Raw genomic sequence first — 19,031 nt, forward strand, 5'->3', positions numbered from 1 at the left:
AGTCATGTGACTACCTCTGTGCTCACAGAATAGTTGAGGCACTGTGATTGATGAACCCTTTGGGACCACCTGGGTTAGGGATGGGAGAAAGAGGGATGTTTGGTAGGAATAATAGGATGCTCCTTATAAGCCTCATTTCTCCTACCTGTGCAGAGAAGCAGGAAAGAACCTAGTTCAGAGGGCCGTCCCTAACAATTCTTCATTGTGTAGCGGACTTATTATTTTAAAGCCAATCTCACTGGTCATTCCTCAAAGACCTCCTGTGGGGTCTGGAAACAAGAGCATTGACTGAGATTTTGGATAGATTGTATGTGAGAAGCAGGAAAGCGAGCAACAAAAGAAGACTCTTAAGCTTCTACCTTAAGCACTTGGGTGAGTAGAGGTGCCCTGTATTCAGATGATTAAAAATCATTTCCCAAACTGCGAAGGGGAAACAGCAACATGCATAATCCCCAATTGGCTTCTAAGTATTTTTCTAATGATCTGAGAAAACTCACAAATCTTTATGAAAGGTAATAAACAAAGCAATATGATGGTATATGACTCAGGACTCTCTGGACGCTATCCAAATCCCCCTTGGCAATATGGGGAACACCTGAAAATTCCTAATATGAAATGCCATAATAAGGGAAAAGACTTATTCTTTTTATTCCTGGACACATGAGTTCTGCCTGAAGGGCATTACTGGCTACCATGGGTATGTGTTGGACACTCAAAATCTGAGTCAGTTTGAGATACCAGTACTTCCTCTATTTTTCCTTGGCTCAGAAAATTTAATGAAATTATACAAATCCCTGAAATCTAATATTTTTATGTGATAAGATTGTGTAAGAGGAGGGGGTGGAAGAGAAGTTTGGAAAATGTGGTGACAGATGGTAAGTGGGCTCAGGCACATAGCGTTCCTATATATAGGGGAGGGGACAATCTGGTTAATCAAGGGGTGGGGGGAGCATTTTTAAATTTAGATTCAAGTATTTTATATATTCAGCAACATCATTTACTGACGCAGCCTAGCTGGATAGAACTTAAAAATTTTTTTTTGGTTGGGGTGGCTTGTGTGATATATATTTTCAACAGTTTTGCATATTCTTTCATGACGTCTGCATTTGGAAAGCAAATGGTCTGTATAGGCTTTGAGTATGTCTTTTGAGAGAGGGCTGGGAATATGTATTTCTAGAGAGTTCCAAGGAGATTAATGACATTTTAAAAATTAGGGTCATCATAGCTAATTTAGCAACATTTGAAAATTAAAGTGAATGTTTTCAATGAAGACTTTATTCTTCAGTAGAACGAACAATGGGCTGGAAATGAGGACATCTGAGATCCAGGTCCAACTCTGTGTAACATTAAGGCCAGGTAGATTGTGCTACCTTGCGTGAGTCATTTCAGCTGTTTGGGTCTTAATCTTCCCTTTTTTTTTTTTTTTTTTCCTGCGGTATGGGGGCCTCACTGTTGTGGCCTCTCCGGTTGCAGAGCACAGGCTCCGGACGCGCAGGCTCAGTGGCCACGGCTCACGGGCCCAGCCGCTCCGCAGCATGTGGGATCTTCCCAGACTAGGCACGAACCCGTGTCCCCTGCATCGGCAGGAGGACTCTCAACCACTGCGCCACCAGGGAAGCCCCTCTTCTCATTTTTAAAATGAAAATTTTGGTTAAATAATCTTTGGGATATTTTTAGTTTTATATTTCCATTGTTGTAGGCTGTCTCTTAATGATCCAATAATTCGGATGCTTTTGGTTGCAAGTAATGGAAAGCCGCACTCAAACTGCCTTAAAATATTACAGGGCAAGTCCAACACTGAGTGGACTTTAGAGCTTGTTTGGTTCATCAAAGGACATTTTTCCACACTTGTTCACTCTACTTTTCATGGTATCAGTCTCGTGTTAGGGTTGGTGCCTCTTCAGAATCTCCAAATGCTTGTTAATGACTCTTAGTCAATGACCTGCTTCCTTGTTCAGGTCTGGAAGAAAAGAAAAGAAAAAAAAAAATCACTTCCTAAAGCTGTTTTGGTTGAATTAAAAAGTGTCTTTCCAAGAGATCTCTGGAAACCTGCCCTTGCATATTATTGGCACAAACTGAGTTTTGTGCTCATCCCTGATTGTGGCCAGGGGATGGGGCTACCCTGGGCCACAGGAGAGCCTCCTAGAACCAGCGGTTAGCTCAGCACGGGGGGTTGTGGCTAAATGATAGAAAATCAGGGAGAGGGGATGTATGTAAAGGGAGCAGTCATGATGTTTACTAACCATTGCTTGGAACACCTAAGGTTCACATCATTTATGCAGTTAAATATGAGGTAGGAAAAAAACCCAAATTAATGAAATAGAGTTCTTATATGGTAAATATTATCATATCAAACACATAGTAAGCTTTCAATAAAGATGCATACACTGGGCTAACCTTCAATCTGTTAAACATGGAGAATGTGCCTCTTAGTTGGCAACTAATTAACAAGAGATCGCAGTTATTTGTGGGGTTGCCACAGTGACTAGAGACTTACTGCAGTAAGTTTTTGTTTTAGTCAGTGGTTTTCAAACTTGGCTGCACATTGGAACCACGCAGGGAGCTTTGAGAAACACTGTTGCCTGAGTTCCACCTCCAGAGATCCTGTTTTGAGTCATCTGAGGTAGGGTCCGGGGCATTTAGAGTTTTAAAATCTCCCCAAGTTATTGTAACTCAGTCAAGACTGAGGACCTCTGGTTTAGGGAATCCAAGTATGGGTGTGCTCAAGTACTTTGTCCTACCTGCTTCAATCATGTCCAACGTTTACCCTTGAACCCCTTTTTATAATTGTTTTCCTCTGCTCTAAACTAGCAACTGCTGTATTCTCTCTAAGCTCAGAGATACCACATGCTCATCATTACACTATGAACGTGAGGGTGGAAACTAAGAGTGGGAAAAGCCTACTTTCAATATGGTATAATAGGAGAAAGGGACAAAAGGGTGGATGAGAAAAAACAAGAAGCAATGCAAAAAGCCTTTCTCTCTGGCACTGGGCTGTGGTTGGAGATGCACATTTAGGCGTTCTCAGACTCAGATTCCCACACAAACACCCATACGTGTACAGACACATCATCTGAAATTCTTCCCAGCCTCCTCCCTGCTCAGCCCACTGCCAACCTCTTGCTTAGAATATTGTGCAAATTCATAAAACACCTAAAACATGAATAGATGAGAAATGGCTGTGTTTATTCATTACTGACACATTCATTTATTCATCCAGTCCATTAATACTGATTGAGCACCTACTATGTGCCAGGTACATTGTCAGATGGAGAGTGAACAGTGATGAATAAAACAGTTTAGAGCCTATACAGAGGTCCTGAATCTAGATAGTATTTGGAGTATGTGAGATGGGGCAATGATTATCTTGTGAACCAGTTCTTGAGTTGTGTTCTCTGTACTTGGTTTGTTGCATGAATGCTTGCTGAATGAATGAATACCTGAATGCATTACTGAGAAAAGATCAGAGTGACTGGAGCATGGTGAATGTGGGAGTAGGTAGGGAGGAATGGAATGATATTTAGATTGAAAATATGGGCAGACACTGGTTGTGTTGGGTCTTGTGGTCTGTGGTTTTTATTTACTTGAAATTTTTTTTATTAATTATTTAATTTTTAGCTGCATTGGATCTTCATTGCTGCACGCGGGCTTTCTCTAGTTGTGACAAGCAGGGGCTGCTCTTCGTTGCGGTGCATGGGCTTCTCATTGCGGTGGCTTCTCTTGTTGAGGAGCACGGGCTCTAGGTGCGCAGGCTTCCATTGTTGTGGCTCGCAGGCTCTAGAGCGCAGGCTCTGTAGTTGTGGCACACAGGCTTAGTTGCTCCGTGGCACGTGGGATCTGCCCGGACCAGGACTTGAACCCGTGTCCCCTGCATTGGCAGGCGGATTCTTAACCACTGCTCCACCAGGGAAGCCCTGGTCAGTGGTTTTTAAACCACATTATATTCTGTGCATTGGAAAACCATTTCATGTTTTCAAAAAGGGAATGATAAGGTCAGGGAAAGTCCCTCTGAGGCCAGAGGGATATGAAGAGAAAAGAAAAGAAAACAGACAAATATGGTACCGAGCAGTAGATGCTGTAGCAAATGTGGTTGGCACCGAATCTTACAGAGGTGGAGGGGAGGGGTGTCCACCCTAGACTTGGGAGGCCAAGAAAAACTCCATGGAGAACAGTGCACCAGAACCAAATCTAGAAAAGTAGGTCGATCTGGGAGAAGGAAGGGGAATAGGAAAGGTAAGTGGAGAAGGAAGGGGAGCAAGAATGTTTCAAATTTAAAAAGTTGAGGTTGCAAAGGCATAAGAAAACATCTTAAAACTTAGAGCTAAATCTTAGTTACAGCCTAGATATCAAATTTAATTTTAAAAGTTTATAGAGATTTGTAATATGCCAGACATTCTGATATGCATCTTAATGATAATCCTTTGAATCAGTGAGGCAACTCAGGGAAAATTACTTAAATAGGACTGGGCGGTTAGTAAGTGGTGTTGCTGAAAGAAGGACCCAAGCTGTCGGACTGCAGAGCCCATTCTCTTAGCCCTTCTATTATACTGCCTCACTGACCAAGTCAAAACATAAAGAAATCAAGGGAGGGAGACCCAAGGAGATATGGATTAAAAGATACATATTTCTATTTTTCAGTTTACTTTCTTTTTCTGGAAATGATCTCTTTCCCACAATTAAAATTCAAACCAGATAAACGAGAATAGATAATCAGCCACATTAATAATACGACAAAGACCAGAAGAGAAATTTACTTGAAGGCAGATCAGGTACAAACCTAGAGTGTCAAGAAAAGTTCATAGGATTTAAGCCCACAGCAGGCGAAGGGGATTTATGTTTTTCTGTTGTAGTTAACCATTGGCATCTATGGGATCCTATAGAGAAAAGAAAAATATTCTTGTTGTTAATTCTCTGTCTTATGCAGAAGGAAGTTTCCTGCCACAAAAGTAAGATTAACCACAATTTACAAGCAACAGAGGAATGAGGAATCTTTAGAAAAAGAAAAGTACTTTAGGTTGGTTATGTAGATTAAGGTCACCATTAGAGGAATAGTTATTGACATTGGAAAATGTGATATTTTCAGAGGAAAAAAAGCAGATTATAAAACATATGTGTGTGTGTGTGTGTGTGTGTGTGTGTGTGTGTGTGTATATAGAGAGAGAGAGAGAGAGAGAGAGAGAAAGAGAGAGAGAGAGAAGCACCCAAACCAACCAGGCATTTTTAGAAAGTGAAAGGAGAATGTGCACTTAAATACGAATACTGGTGGCTTTCATGTGACAGATTCTAGATGAGTTTAAAATTTTTCTATTTAGATCTTAAGTTTACTACCTTTCAAAAATACTAATATATTACTTTATAAGTAGAAAAAAGTTATAAAAATGGCAAAGTACTTTAGTGCTAAAAGGACATATGAAAACATTACTAACTTTTGTCCACACTGTGATTGTCTTTAATATTCATCCTTTCTTCCTTATTATTGTCTTAATTTTCATTTAAGGATCAAACCTCCCTCACTCCATTCATCTCTTTTGGAAGAAGCTGATTTCTCTCTTGATTTGGGTCTGGGGCTTATGGTGCAGCTCAAAGTCCAACAATGTGACCTTTTCCCCCTGGCCAAGGTAACTGGCTCAAGGAGGGGCAAGTGACCCAAGTCAAGCTAAGGAGCCGTGAGAAGTGGTTTGCTGGGGGAAGCTAAGAAAGACTCTTCCTTGTTCATCTGAGAGAGCTTCTCGAAACAATCCTTTCTGTTGCCATTATATGGATGGAGAAGCTCATAGCCCAGACAGCTGTTGGCAGCTGTGTTTCATCCATGGTGGGGAGCCTGCCTTAGGATGACACCTTGAAGGGCAGAGAGAGAGTTGAAAATGAGCTAGATCCTTGATAGTTTAGTGGAGTTACTGGGTCAAACCCACCTGGAGGTGAGCCCCACCTGTGAACTGTGCACCTGCAAGAAGCCATATATCCTCTTTATTATTTACTGCAGTTTGCATTGTTTTCGTTTGTTTATTTCTTTTCTATTACTTGTAACCAAGCCCATTCTACCTTCCTCTATGATATCCTAGTTTTGGAAAGTTACTGTCAGGTGATTCAAATTTTTCTTCTAGCTTACTGGAAATTATTTGATGTCACAGGTTTTATTTTCCATAACCTAGCTGGTATATTTTAGAGCTGTGCTGTTCAGTAAAGTATCCACTAGCCATATGAGGCTATTTAAGTTTACATTAGTTAAAATGAAATAAAATTAAAAATTAAAAAATTCATTTCCTTGGCTGCACTAGCCACATTTCAAGTGCTTGATAGCCACACGTGGATAGTGGCTACCGTCTTGGCCAGCACAGATACAGAACATTTCTAGTACTGCAGAAGGTTCTACTGGATAGTGCTGTGAGAGAGAGAGGAAGAGAGAGAACATCAGATGAGGAGACTTGTGTTCTAACATGACCCACACAAGTGAACTCAGTGTATTCCCTCAGGTAAGCTTCTTCCCGTTCTTAGGTCTTTTTATTTCCTCTAGAACAGAGAGGCTGGACTAGGAGGCTTTTGGGGGGATTTCTTCTAGGTTCAGTATAATGAAATTCTAAGTGCTTTCTTTTTATTAACATTTGGAGACTTTTGTTTATGCTTCAGGGATCAGCTGTGAGTTCTACCATCAGGTCATATTTGGATATCAAATACTAAGAACGAGGGCTGAAAATTCAGGACAGTTTCATCTTTTTCTTCTAGCAAAAAAAAAAAAAAAAAAAAAGGAATCCAACACAGATTTAGTGGCAGGTAGCTAAGGGTTTGAACAATATATGGGCCAACTTCCTTTACTTAGTGCCATAATAGTAGACTCACACAAGCAAGGGAGTCATCCTTAATATGTATCGCCACTTCATACGTGTGTGCTACCAAAAAGAATGAATAAAGGCTATTGGAGAGCATACAAAATCTACTTATTTCTAGAAAAACAGTTCGCTGTGCATGCCATCTTGATAGTGGCCTTATATTTTACTTTTGATTCATTGATTATTATTTATTTATGATGCCAACATTTGAGTGCCTACTATATGTCAGGTAGTATATCTCTGCTCGATTCTGAAGATATGGTACTGAGCAAGGTGCCAGATTTCCTTCTCTCATGGTGATTCTGGTAAAGAGGTAAACCAGATATCATAAATAATTCCAGAAATAGTTGTTTACAATGGTAGTTAACCTATAGAGATGATATCCTGAGGGCTATGAGAGCATAACCACAATGAGTTGATCTGGTTTGGAGCATTCCAGAAGACAACTGGGGGAAAGTTTCCCTATCCTACTCAAGGACCCAAGAGAGGAGTATAGTAGGAGCCGAGAGTGAGTGTGTTTGTAAAAGATGAAGCTAGGGAAGTAGGGAGGAGCCAACTCATGCAGAGCCCTGTCAACCATGGTCATGAACTTGGGCTTTATTTTAAGCTCAATGAAAAACCATTGAAAGATTTTCAAATAACAAGAATGGCATGATCAACATGCATCTCAAACACATTCCCTCCGGCTGCAGAGTGGGGAAGAGATGGGTGGGAGGTACGCATTTGAAGGCAAGCGGACTAGTTAGGAAAGTATTACCATAGTTCAGGTGAAAGATGGTGGTAACTTGGGTGAAGATGTTTGAATGGAGAGGGAGAGAATAGAGAGGTTTAAAACATAGACTGGAAGTCAAATTGATGGGAAGTGACGTTGAAAGAGGGAGTTTATGGAGAGGGAGATGGCCGTCTTCATTTCTGGCTGAACCATTGAGCGGGTGAAGGGCCATTTCTTAGATCAGAGTAGTTATGGGGGATAGCGATGATGAATCCGGCTATGAATCTGAGAGTTTTATGAACCATAGAAATCATGTTATTGTTTTTATTATTATCATCAAAGCAGTCATTTTCAGGACCTTTATGTGCTTATAAAATATGTTCATATTCTCGTAATGAAGAGACCACTTGGTCTCTAAAAGGACAGTTCATTTATTACTTTGATTAGTGTAATGGAGGTGAAGCTGTTTGTGGTTTCAACTTTCTTTCTGTTCTAAAAGCAGAATAAGGAGATGAGATGTGAAAGAACAAAAGAAATGACCTTATTCTTTCTTTCTCTGCTGCCTGGAAGACAGACAAGATAAGCAATGAGGAATTATAATTGATAAAGTGATCGTAGAGATAGGCTGCTGGAGGTGGAAAATGAAACTCCAACACGAAGGTTATCTTTTCTTCCAGCCTAAGAGAAATCTTGCCTTCCATTTCCCTTTTCTTACAGTTACGGAAAATTCTGCATTATGTATCCAGGTCCAAGTTACGGAACTGAGAATCACCAGTTTTATAGAAAATGATTCAGCCTCTGCTCATTCTCTGTTACCATTAATTTTTATTCCTTCTGGAGCAGTTGTTTGGCTTTTTTTGGTTTGTGTGCTTTTGTTTGGTTTTTTACCTTATGGATGCTGTAAATTTTTAAGAAATAATTTTTCTCTTCTTCACTTCTACTGCTAGGAAGCTTAGAGTCAAAATAGTGCTTCCTTTGTACCACTGATGCTTTGCATTTCACGTTCAGACTTCACATCAGGCTCATCTTACTTTGCTTACTTGCTCTTTTATCTTTATCATATACATTTTTTTTATTTCTTGCCAATATTGCTCGCCTAGAATTCGGTTGCTTAGAGCTTAGGCTCTGAAAATCAAATATGAGTTTGCATCAAAGTCTTTCAACCTTACTAGAGGTGTGGCATTAGTTCAATCCCTTGACTTTTCTGAAATTTGTATTTTCACCCATAAAATAAAGATCACTGTAATACAGACCTATTAGCATTTTTGTGAGAATTAAATGAGACACAGCATGTGAACGCTTAACCAGGGCTTGGCACATAGAAAGAGTCTCCCCTGCCAAAAATAAAAGGGTCCTAATACAATAGTATCATCATCATCATCATTATTATAAGATCATCAATCACCATCAATATTATGTATTATTTAAACTCCCATTCTGTTGTTGTACTTCACCTGCTTTTCTCTTCGTTATCCTTTTCCTCATCTTAGCTTTGAAAAAATGCAAGGTACAGAATAGAGTAGTAAATAAGAGAAGTATATAAACGTTATTTAGGCCCCAAAGTAAGACTGACAAGCTAGGGGTGTTGCTGTGTATCTGGTATGGGGCACATACTAGGACACCAGGGTAGACAGGAAAATTTTAAGTGAGTTCCAGGAAAAGAGTGATGTAACACAAATGATTTATGCAGTTGGGTTACGGGAGAAAGGTAGGGTAACATTACTTAGCCAAAGGAAAAGGTATATTGTCTTCTCATGATCAGGGACTGAAAATAGACATTGTCAGCCAACTGATAGGTAGCCCTAGTGACTACAGAAAAGAGAAATTGGGCTTCAAAGTTACAGAAGACATCTAGATTCGAGATAATGGCAATGATCCTCTCATCCGTGCCTTCATTTCCATTAGCCATTGAAATGGAACAAGAAAAAACATCAGCATTGTGAAATCACAGCCAAAATGCGTTATTTCAAGAAATACTTAGAACTGTTTTAAATGGCATACATCTAAACCACTTTCATTTGCATTGGACCAAAACTTGGCATCTTTCTCAGCCCAGATGTAATTTATTTAAATTCCTTTAGTTGTTTTTCAATTTAGAAATATGCATAGACATAAAATCTTGCATGTCTCAAATTTGTTTTCCCTGCACATTTGTGAATTCAAATTAGCCAAATTATTAAGTGGATTGTTCTTAAACTAAAGTAAGGATGACTTTTATTTCTAATGCCGAGAAATGAGAAGTGTGGTCATCAGGGGAATGAGGGATTTTCTGGTGGTACTTTGGGCCTGGATCTAAGATGTTATCCCTTCAGTGGGTTCCCCAGTTAACTTAATAACATGTAGTATACATGAGTTTTTTGTATTTTGAAGCTTTTGTAATCATTTGAAGAGACTCAGGGTGGAGTCCTATTCCACAGGATATAGTTTTCCACCAGGAAATCCCCTTTGGACATTTCTGTTCTCAGTTCTCTTCTTCTGAGCCTCTGCATCTCTCTCTCTCTCTTTAGCTCTCTGTGTGCTTCTCTGCCCCTCACCATTTTTTCCTCCCTCCAGGTTTCTGCCCTATTGCATCCTCTATCTGCCATTCCTCCCTCCCCCTGCCTTTTATTATGTAGGGCAATACGCTGAACATTCTTGGCTATTCAAGCATTCTGAGTGTTTTATCTTTCACTCCCAATTATTTTCATTGGGCCTTTCTTCTGAGTAAATGTGGGTTTCTCCATGGGGAGAAGTTCTGGTAAATAGGATTTTCTCTCTTTTTTACATAAACAAATGTACATATACATAGATACTGTATTTGAAGTGTATATATTTAGGAGTTTGGCCCAACTGAGTAGGTATCTTGAATTCATGTAACTGGAAGGACTAAAACAATTGTGCTGTAGTCCATTGCCTTTTGCAGTATTGTGCTTGTATAACCAAATGATTGAGCAGGGCATGGCTGTGGGCATGTAAGTGATCAGTTTATAACTCCTGGCTTATAAGAACCTGAAGGGATTCTAGCTGCAATCATCAATGCTCTGGATTTATCACTGCTCTGATCAAAAATCTCCAATGGATTTCTACAGCAGGGGGCTCTGTGAAGGCAGGAACTGGGTCTGATGTGTATACTGCTGTGTCCTCAGAGCTTAGGGCAGTAAATGGAACATAAAAATTCAATTAATATATGATCAATATAGGTTAAAGTCTTCATCAGTCAGGATAGACTAGGTTATATTGCAAATACAAATAGCCCCCAAATCTCAACTGCCTAAAGAACAGAATATTTCTTATTTACTATCTACATCTATTGTGGGTGGGTAGGGGAAGGGGATGCCTCTGCTCTTTGCAGTCTCTCAAGAATCCAGGCAGATAGTGTAACTAGTCTCTGTTCCAGAGGCAAAGAGAGATCTACAGGGTGTTGCTTCAACAATTAAATGCTCCAGCCTCAAAGAGATACCATCAGTTTTGTTGATACCTCATTGGCCAGAACATTATGGCCCACTAAACAGTAAAGTGATCAAGTGATGGAGTCCTACCATGGTCAAAGGTGCAAAGGCCAAACTTCTTTGGAAGGTGTGAGAGTAATTTTGCTTTGAGATGGAAGAATGGACTAAATTGCCTTAAATGTCAATATCTGTTGATGCTTATATTATTAGGGAAAATGATCATTGGCTGCAATACAATGGACAAGGTATTTGGAAGAGAAAATGGAACTAGGTTGATATTCTTGTTCCATCACATACATGTATAGAAGCCACTTAAAAATGTAAGGGAGGGGCTTCCCTGGTGGTGCAGTGGTTGAGAGTCCGCCTGCCGATGCAGGGGACACGGGTTCGAGCCCCGGTCCGGGAGGATCCCACATGCCGCGGAGTGGCTGGGCCCGTGAGCCATGGCCGCTGAGCCTGCGCGTCCAGAGCTTGTGCTCCGCAACGGGAGAGGCCACAGCAGTGAGAGGCCCGCGTACCGCAAAAAAAAAAAAAAAGTAAGGGAAAGTCTTTATTCCAGTCGTTTAAAAAAAATCTAACAACGCCTGAGTGCCTTGAACATAATCCATGAGTATGTTTCAAGTTTATTAAATTGAATTGTAGATAAGAAACTATGTTGAGCCTTAGTTTAATCCCTAGAAATGAAAAATATAATGTACTGTTTTCAAATGATACCTTTTATTAGCAAATGTGAACTTCCTTTTATTTTTAATGCATTAGCATAACAGAAACAAACCAAAAAAAAAACAAACAAACAAAGACATGGGGTAAGTACTACCTTCCACATTTCTATATTTCAAATGCCTGGAATGTACTCAGTATATAAGTCTTGAATGAATGTATAATAATTTTTTGAGTCTGTCTTAATGGTAAAGAAATGAGAAAATATAATGGTTAATTTTGGAGAGTTGTTTTTTTCCATGAAGTGTTTAATCCTGGCGTTTAGGAGGTGGGCTCTTGACCCAGATCATTGGGGTTTGAAATCTGCTCTATCACTTAGTAGCTATAATACCTTGAGCAAGTTTCTTAATCTCCCTATTCACCCTCTGGTTCCCCATCCATGAAATGAAGACAATAATCATTTCACCTATCTTATGGGGTGGTAAAAAGGATTAAATTACACCTTATAAGCAACATACTATAGAGTAGTGCCAGCACATGGTGAAGGTTCAATAAACCTTACCTGCTGCTACTGTAGTTATTATCATTTTTGTCTTGATATTGAACAGTCGGTGTGAGCTTTCTATATACACTCACCAACTCAACAATAATGAATGACAGAAATGAAACACGCAACACCATCTAGAACTTTGGCACGACTTATTCTCACTCTAAGATTTGTATTTACTGTTACCTTGAAATTTGTTTATTGATGAGCTTTAATAAATGGTTGTTAGGGTCCAAAGAGCTATTCTGTGTGTATTGTGCAACTGTGCAGGACCAGCGGGGAAGACTGATGCGTCTGAAGGGTCTCTCATTCTCTCACTCTGTGTAACAGGAGAGGAGAGAACGGCTTCTAAAGACGCACGGCAGCATCAAACCTTCCTTATAACGCCTGTGGAAGGCAAGAGAGTATTCTGAGGCACTTGGAGAGGTTTTTGAGGCTGGAATATTCTGAGAACTACCTTGATTTAAAAAAAAAAAAATTAAAGACTAAACAGTATGATCTATGACAGTGGCAATCACATCAATCTTGTTTTCTGCCTTGTCCCCCAGCATCTAACACACAGTAGGTACTTTATAAGTGATTCATGAAATAACTGATTGAGTTATTGGAATGAATCATTGCTCGTGCAATCTGTAAGTGAAAACTAGGTCACCTTATATGCATCGATAATGTGTAGGTACAGTGACATTATATTTCCAAAGAAGAAAGTGTCTAAACCATACTACTAGAAACAAAATGTTGAACTTCTGAGTGTCTCCTCTCCCCACCCCAGCATGTTATTTGAGGGAAATTTTTAAAATATGTCTTGAGCATATTTCTTTATTTAAATCCAGTCTTCGATGCTGAAAATGACATATTTCTATTTATTAAACATGTTAAAAAACTCAGAAGGTTTGCTCTGCGCTTATGCCTATAAACATCTATATTGTAGTCTAGATAGACCATATTCCCAGGTTTAGCTGCCAAAAACAATCGACAGACTTAAATTTGTGTAAACTCAACAATATTTTGGGTTAACTTACTGGTTAAAAGAACATTAAGAGGTAAGAAATGGCTTACATTTCACTTTCCCATTTGCTGTTAGGAGTCTAACACCCATTAACACTATCAGTATTTTGCAGAATGCTTTTTTCTTTTGTTTCTCCTTCCCTCTTTACTCTTTCGGCAAATGAATAGTATCCGTTAAATCTCTAAGAGAACGACGTACCTGGCAATACAGTGTTAAAGTGCTGCTTGAGTTGTTCAGGAGTTAGTGGGCAGGTATTACAATTCAATGTAGCTATAATAAAGGGTAATGTCACTTTAAGACATGTGATACTTTACAGAGGAGGGATGTATTGAAAGAGACTATTGCTACTTACAGCGCCATATAGCAGCCCTGCTCCTACATTTTGCTGCCTTACTCTGCCCTGAATGCACTGGAGTGGGGATGGTCCCTCATTAACTATAAACTGATTCTCATCAGGAAACTGCACAATATCTCACCATCACTTCAAAGGTCTCGTCAGGCAGAGGTGACGCCAGGAGATGATTTAAAGGTGAAAATGACAAGGTTTCCAGTCCTCAAACCTTGGTTCCTTTTCTGACAATACAGTCTGAATGAACCCAATGTCTTCTTTACTGTGGGAGTAGCATCGGAAGAGAAAAACATATTTTTTAAATCCTGATAAAGAAGATTATTGGGAAGCTCTTTTTTTAAAAATCTCCAATTGTGGCACAGATGGATTTTAGAAAGTGTTAGAGCTTTCCAATGAACACTAATAGAGTACTCTGCTCTTGGCTGGATTTTTCAGGTAAGAAGCCTCTTTAAGGATTTAAGATTCAGAAAGCAGATTTCAAACCTATTCAGTCAGGTCTAGAGAACTATGTAGGGCTGAATGCATTATTTTGCGGGGCGGGGGGTGGGGAACACCTATTACCATAGAGACAACCTCTTGGTAAGAGAGTGAGCAAAGAGAGCTATATGCAGGAACCTTGGAAGTAATGCTGAGAATTAAAGAAAGTTAAATGAAAAAAAGAAAAAGAAGGAAAATACTGCAAACGTCAAGTCACAGCAGTCTTTTTGAGTGCTAAGATCTGTGTGGAAAGCCGTCAATGAAAAACTGTTGTTTTGATTGTGGTAGGCTTTCTTCAAGTTTAGATGAATTCCTAGTGCATTTTAACTGAAATTCACAAGCAATCATTGCATGCCACAGTCACCTCTATTTTGTCTTTCTATAATTTGCAGGGTATTTTGAAAAGGCACCCAAATGCATTCATTTCAGAATTCATAGGAGGGGTGTTGCTCTTTATCTTTACTGAAGAGAATGCATCTGTGGTACACCGATAGTTCTGAAGACAATGAGGTTAAATCCGTTGTACACAAAAGTAAACAGTGGGCTGTGAAACTAATTATAAAGTGAATCGTCTATGTGAATCACAGACCGGGGCATGAAAGGCACCATGCTGTTGAAAATAATGTTTTCCTACTTTGCACTTAATTATGGTTGTCACCATTTGTCTATTATAGTTCTAAAACCCTTCTTAAAGACTACATCTCTCTCTCTCCTAAAACACATAAATTATCTTGTATTATGTCGATATACACACACACATATAATGTATACGTTTTGCTTGCCGAACATCACAGCTTTGGAAAGAGTACCGATTTCCACGAATAAAGAAGCCACACTGGGAGGTCACTAGGAGGTTTTAAATGTAGCGTTGAAATACTTGAAGTGTATGATTTGACAGTGGAAAGATGAAAAAAAAGAAAGAAACAATCTAGGTTCCAAAGATCTATCTAGGAGAAAGGCATATACTTAACTGGCTTCCTGTATAGAAAATGCTTCCATGTCACTGGCTAAGGATGATGCTTCAAGTTTGATTAATTTGACAAATATGAAATGCAGCATAAGGTGTTGTTTGAGAAACTGGACAATATGCAGCGCAGTTGAGCCTTTGTAGCTCCTGAGATTCTCATAGGTGCCGAGAAGACTGTCAAAGTTTCAGCGCTTAAGAAAAGGTGGATGTTCAGCCATAAATACATATACCACCTGTATATGCATATTCATCAACACTACAACAAATGCCACGATAGGCTCTTAGGAGGCAAAGCAATGTTGTAAATTATGCTTTGCTCTAGGAGAGATGCTTAGATCTTGTATCCGAAACTCATTCTGGCTGAAGATAATTCCTTCTGGTTTTAAGTCCAGCCAAAAAGACCATCTCTTTTAGGAGATTACAACATGGCTCTGAGAAATGATTACTTAGTTTAGGCGACAGCATTGGAATTAAAAATTCATGACTGTAGAATTAAAAAAAAAAAAAAAAGAATCCACTATTTCCTTCCAGGCTTATGTCAGACTTGCAATGAAGTTAGAATGAACAGGAGCGTGCAGCCTTTCAATGCCTGGAATAACTATAGCTTAAAGATCATTGTGTAAAACTGCATGTTTAGTCAGGATACAGTGTTTCACACTGCCTAACAGATAGTCAAAAACTTTATTTCTGTATTTTGGCCATCCTAAGAGTTTGGTTTTGAATAATTTCAAAAATGGATTCATGATCTCATGGAGAGTGACCTCCCTCAGTCCCACCTTGTGGCATGACCTCTTCTGGATCATTAATTCTAACCAGCAAAGTAGCAAAGGCACATGACGTCTGAGACCCCCCTTCTCTCACCACTGGGACTGACGGAGCTGGGGGCTCAAACCCGGGGGTAATCCTTCCTGTCTAATGTTCTCTTTAGAGAATGGCAATGGTCTCTGCGATGCCCTGGGTCCTGTATTTGTGGATAAGTGCTTGTGCGATGCTGCTCTGCCATGGATCCCTTCAGCACACTTTCCAGCACCATCACCTGCGCAGACCAGGTAAGTTGGAAGCTGGCTCCACGGCAGCCTCCCGTTTCACCGCTGTCTTTTAACAGATGGTTGAAGGCAAGTGACAGAAAGTGCTACAGGGTGGGCAGCTTGCCTCGGAATTTCAAGACTTGTTGCCTGGATGCTTTGGGGAAAGAGGGGGATACTAAAATGTCTTGGAGGTATTTCTAATAACTTCTCAGAAAAGGTGGTTTTCTCTAAGAGTCCCGCCACCCCTTGGCACACACCTTAAAAAGGAGAAGTCGTTTGTTTTGGAATACCTTTGGTCAAGAGTGAAATATCCTGCAAAAGGTGGGATAACTTTCAAGACTTGAGGAATTTTTGAGGCAAAATATGATCTTTGCAACCAAGAAAATAATGTGTCCATGTTCCTGGGATTCATTTTTATCTAGCATGGATACCATAATCTTGGTGTGTATGTGGCTAGAGATTTTATGTGGATGTCAGTGCCAAAATTAACTTTGTAAGTAGTTTGTGAGTGAAAAAGAAATTAAAAAGTAACTTACTATTTCTTGTCTGGTTTGTCTCCTCTCCTTTCTCCCTTCTTTCACTTTCTGTTCTTGCGGTATGCTCGATGCCTTTTTTTTTTTTTTTTTCCCCTATCTCTCGGCATTTTCCGGGACAAGTTCTCTTTAGCGTGATTTTTTTTTTTCCTATATCGAATTTTGAGTTCCAGACGCATTTTGCTTTCTTCGTTTTTCTGTTCAAAGTATATTTCTTACCCTTCCATGGCCTCACTCTTCAATCAGGATTTCTCTCTCCTTCTGTGCCTCTCCAGCTCTCTCATTACTGTTCCCCCAGCTCGATTGTCCTCACCCGCCCTGGTTCTCGGAAAGGTTGCCTTCCATTTTCTGCTTAGCTTCAGCCTTTGCATCCATTTACTCCACCCGTCACCTGCACCGCACCCCTTCCCCTCCCCCTCCCACCCGATCGCCAAGACCGGGCTCTGGGGACCAGTTGCGCGCCCAAGCTCCGGATCCTTAGTTCTCTAGAGCTCCCAGCTCTCCGTCCCCACCCCTCCTTCCTTTCAAATCCCTTCCTGGCCTCCTCCCATCCGCCAGGCTTCCGCTAGCTGCGTTGTCTAGCCTTTGCTTTTTTCTGGCTCTGCAGCCAGCCTGGGCACCGATCCTGCGCTCTTCGGCATTCTCCTCCAGCAACACCTCCCAGGGCGCTCGCTGCTTGCGGCTTTCCCGGGTTCTGCTTCCCGGCTGGGGGCAGGATCTAAAGAGTACGTGTACAGCCCGGGTCCTCCCACGCGGGCTGCAGGGGAGCGCGCCAGCTTGCTGGATGCTATACCTTGGGTCGCTCCGGGAGGAGGGGTTTGGCGGGGGCTGAGCTTGGGGCACAGGCCCAGGGCTGCCTCTGGGCCTCAGCCGCCCTCTTTCTCAAAGCCCTGGATCCGGGAGGGAAGGCGAGGGGAGGGCCTGCCCCTGCGGGAGGGCCTGGAAACGGCCCTGCCCATGCTGCGCGCTGGTATTTCTGCCTCTCGTGTCCTGAGCCTGGATCAGCCACTGCCAGAGTCCGAGGCTCCAGTGCCGAGTTGGAGGGGAAAAAAAAAAAATACAAAAAACGTGGAATCCCCAAGTTACCTCCAGTCAGTAGATCTCCAATCTGTTCTGGCAAAAAACGTCTTTGACTTGTTACAAAGTCATACAAATAACGCGAGAAAGCGGCATTTACTGTAATACTTAACAATAAGCACGCAAAACAAAAACAACTAATGTGAGTGCTTTAGGCGCACTGTTACGGTTAATTCACCTTGCTTCGCTTAATTCTTATTCAAGTAGGTGTAATTTCCCACCCTGTTGCTCAGGAGACTGAAGTTCTGAGGGTCTGAGCGACTTGCCTGAGATCACACAGCTAAACCTGCCATTGGGGACTTTGGTCTGATTTCATCTCCAGAGCCTGTTTCCCAAGGAGGAACTAATGGCTCCCAGTACAGAGCACAATCTTGCCAAGTAGCCTTTTTGAAGAGATGTGAGCACCTTCACGTAATTCGTGAAAATTTTCAAGTTATGTCAATACACGGACTCATTTGAACTGCAGACCCATTTTGAAAGGTGGCCATGGTGGAAGTGGTGAGGGGTGGCACTTGAGGATGGCAGAACTTAGGCTGGGCCGTCGTCTCTGTCACTTAACATTAGTGACATGACCTTGGGCAAGTCATTTTTCTTCTCTGGGCCCAATTTCCCATTTAGGGATATTGTGGGGAGTGTAAATAAAATAATCTTCACGAAAGTGCTTTGTAAAATGTAAAGCTCTTCAGAAAGATCAGGAATTACTGGCATCCTCCCTTAGTAGACTACAAATGTGCATATCACAGATGTTGAATGAGTGACATTTTGCTGTTCACACAGCTAATGATCCACATAGTAACAACAATCTTGTTTTTAATCTTGCTGTCATTTTTAACTGTGTGGTACCTGGCTAGAATATAAGACCAAATGCTACCTGTCTTATTTTGTGCCCTGTGCATACAGTCAAGAAATACGGTACAGTTTGCAATGAGCTTTCACGTAGACTGTGTCTCTTAATCAGTAAATATATTAGATTTTTTTGGTGGAGGGTTATGACTATGCTACTTATAACAAACTTATGTCTTTATGGGGCTTATTATCAAAAATACAGTAATTTTAAACTGGGAAATACATCATTGGGCTCTGTCCGCAATTAAACTCAGTATTTTTTTCCAATGTCTCCTCTTAGTAATTGCTTATTATCGTCAGTGTGTGGTTCATCTGTGCCTCAAATACCCCCAAAAACTGCAGCACTGAAGCCAGTTTCAACCCCAAGCGTTTATACATTTGAGACCCATTTCAGATTCATCAATGAAATGATAACAACTATAAATACTCCCTCCTAGATGTAGAAAGATGAAAATGATATTAACTAAAGTCCAATGGTTCTAGGTATTAGGTTTATTCAACTTTCTTGGGTTTTTCAACAATCACTGCAAAGATTAAAGCAATAGATCTTAGACATAGCAATATTCTAGAT

General features: G+C 40.6%; 1 protein-coding gene across 1 annotated transcript in view; it reads left to right on the top strand.

Annotated features, from left to right (window-relative positions):
* The window catches only part of TAFA1 (TAFA chemokine like family member 1), a gene marked incomplete at its 3' end in the record, with an annotated part of 486,155 nt that overhangs the window by 2,456 nt on the left and 464,668 nt on the right, over positions 1 to 19,031 (top strand). Inside the window, exon 3 of the mRNA XM_082663867.1 lies at positions 15,905 to 16,025. Coding sequence (XP_082519993.1) covers positions 15,905 to 16,025 — 121 coding nt within the window. The remainder of the gene's footprint in view (positions 1 to 15,904; positions 16,026 to 19,031) is intronic.

Source organism: Grampus griseus (assembly GCF_964374135.1).
Source record: "Grampus griseus genome assembly, chromosome: 10".
Classification (NCBI taxonomy): Eukaryota; Metazoa; Chordata; class Mammalia; order Artiodactyla; family Delphinidae; genus Grampus; species Grampus griseus.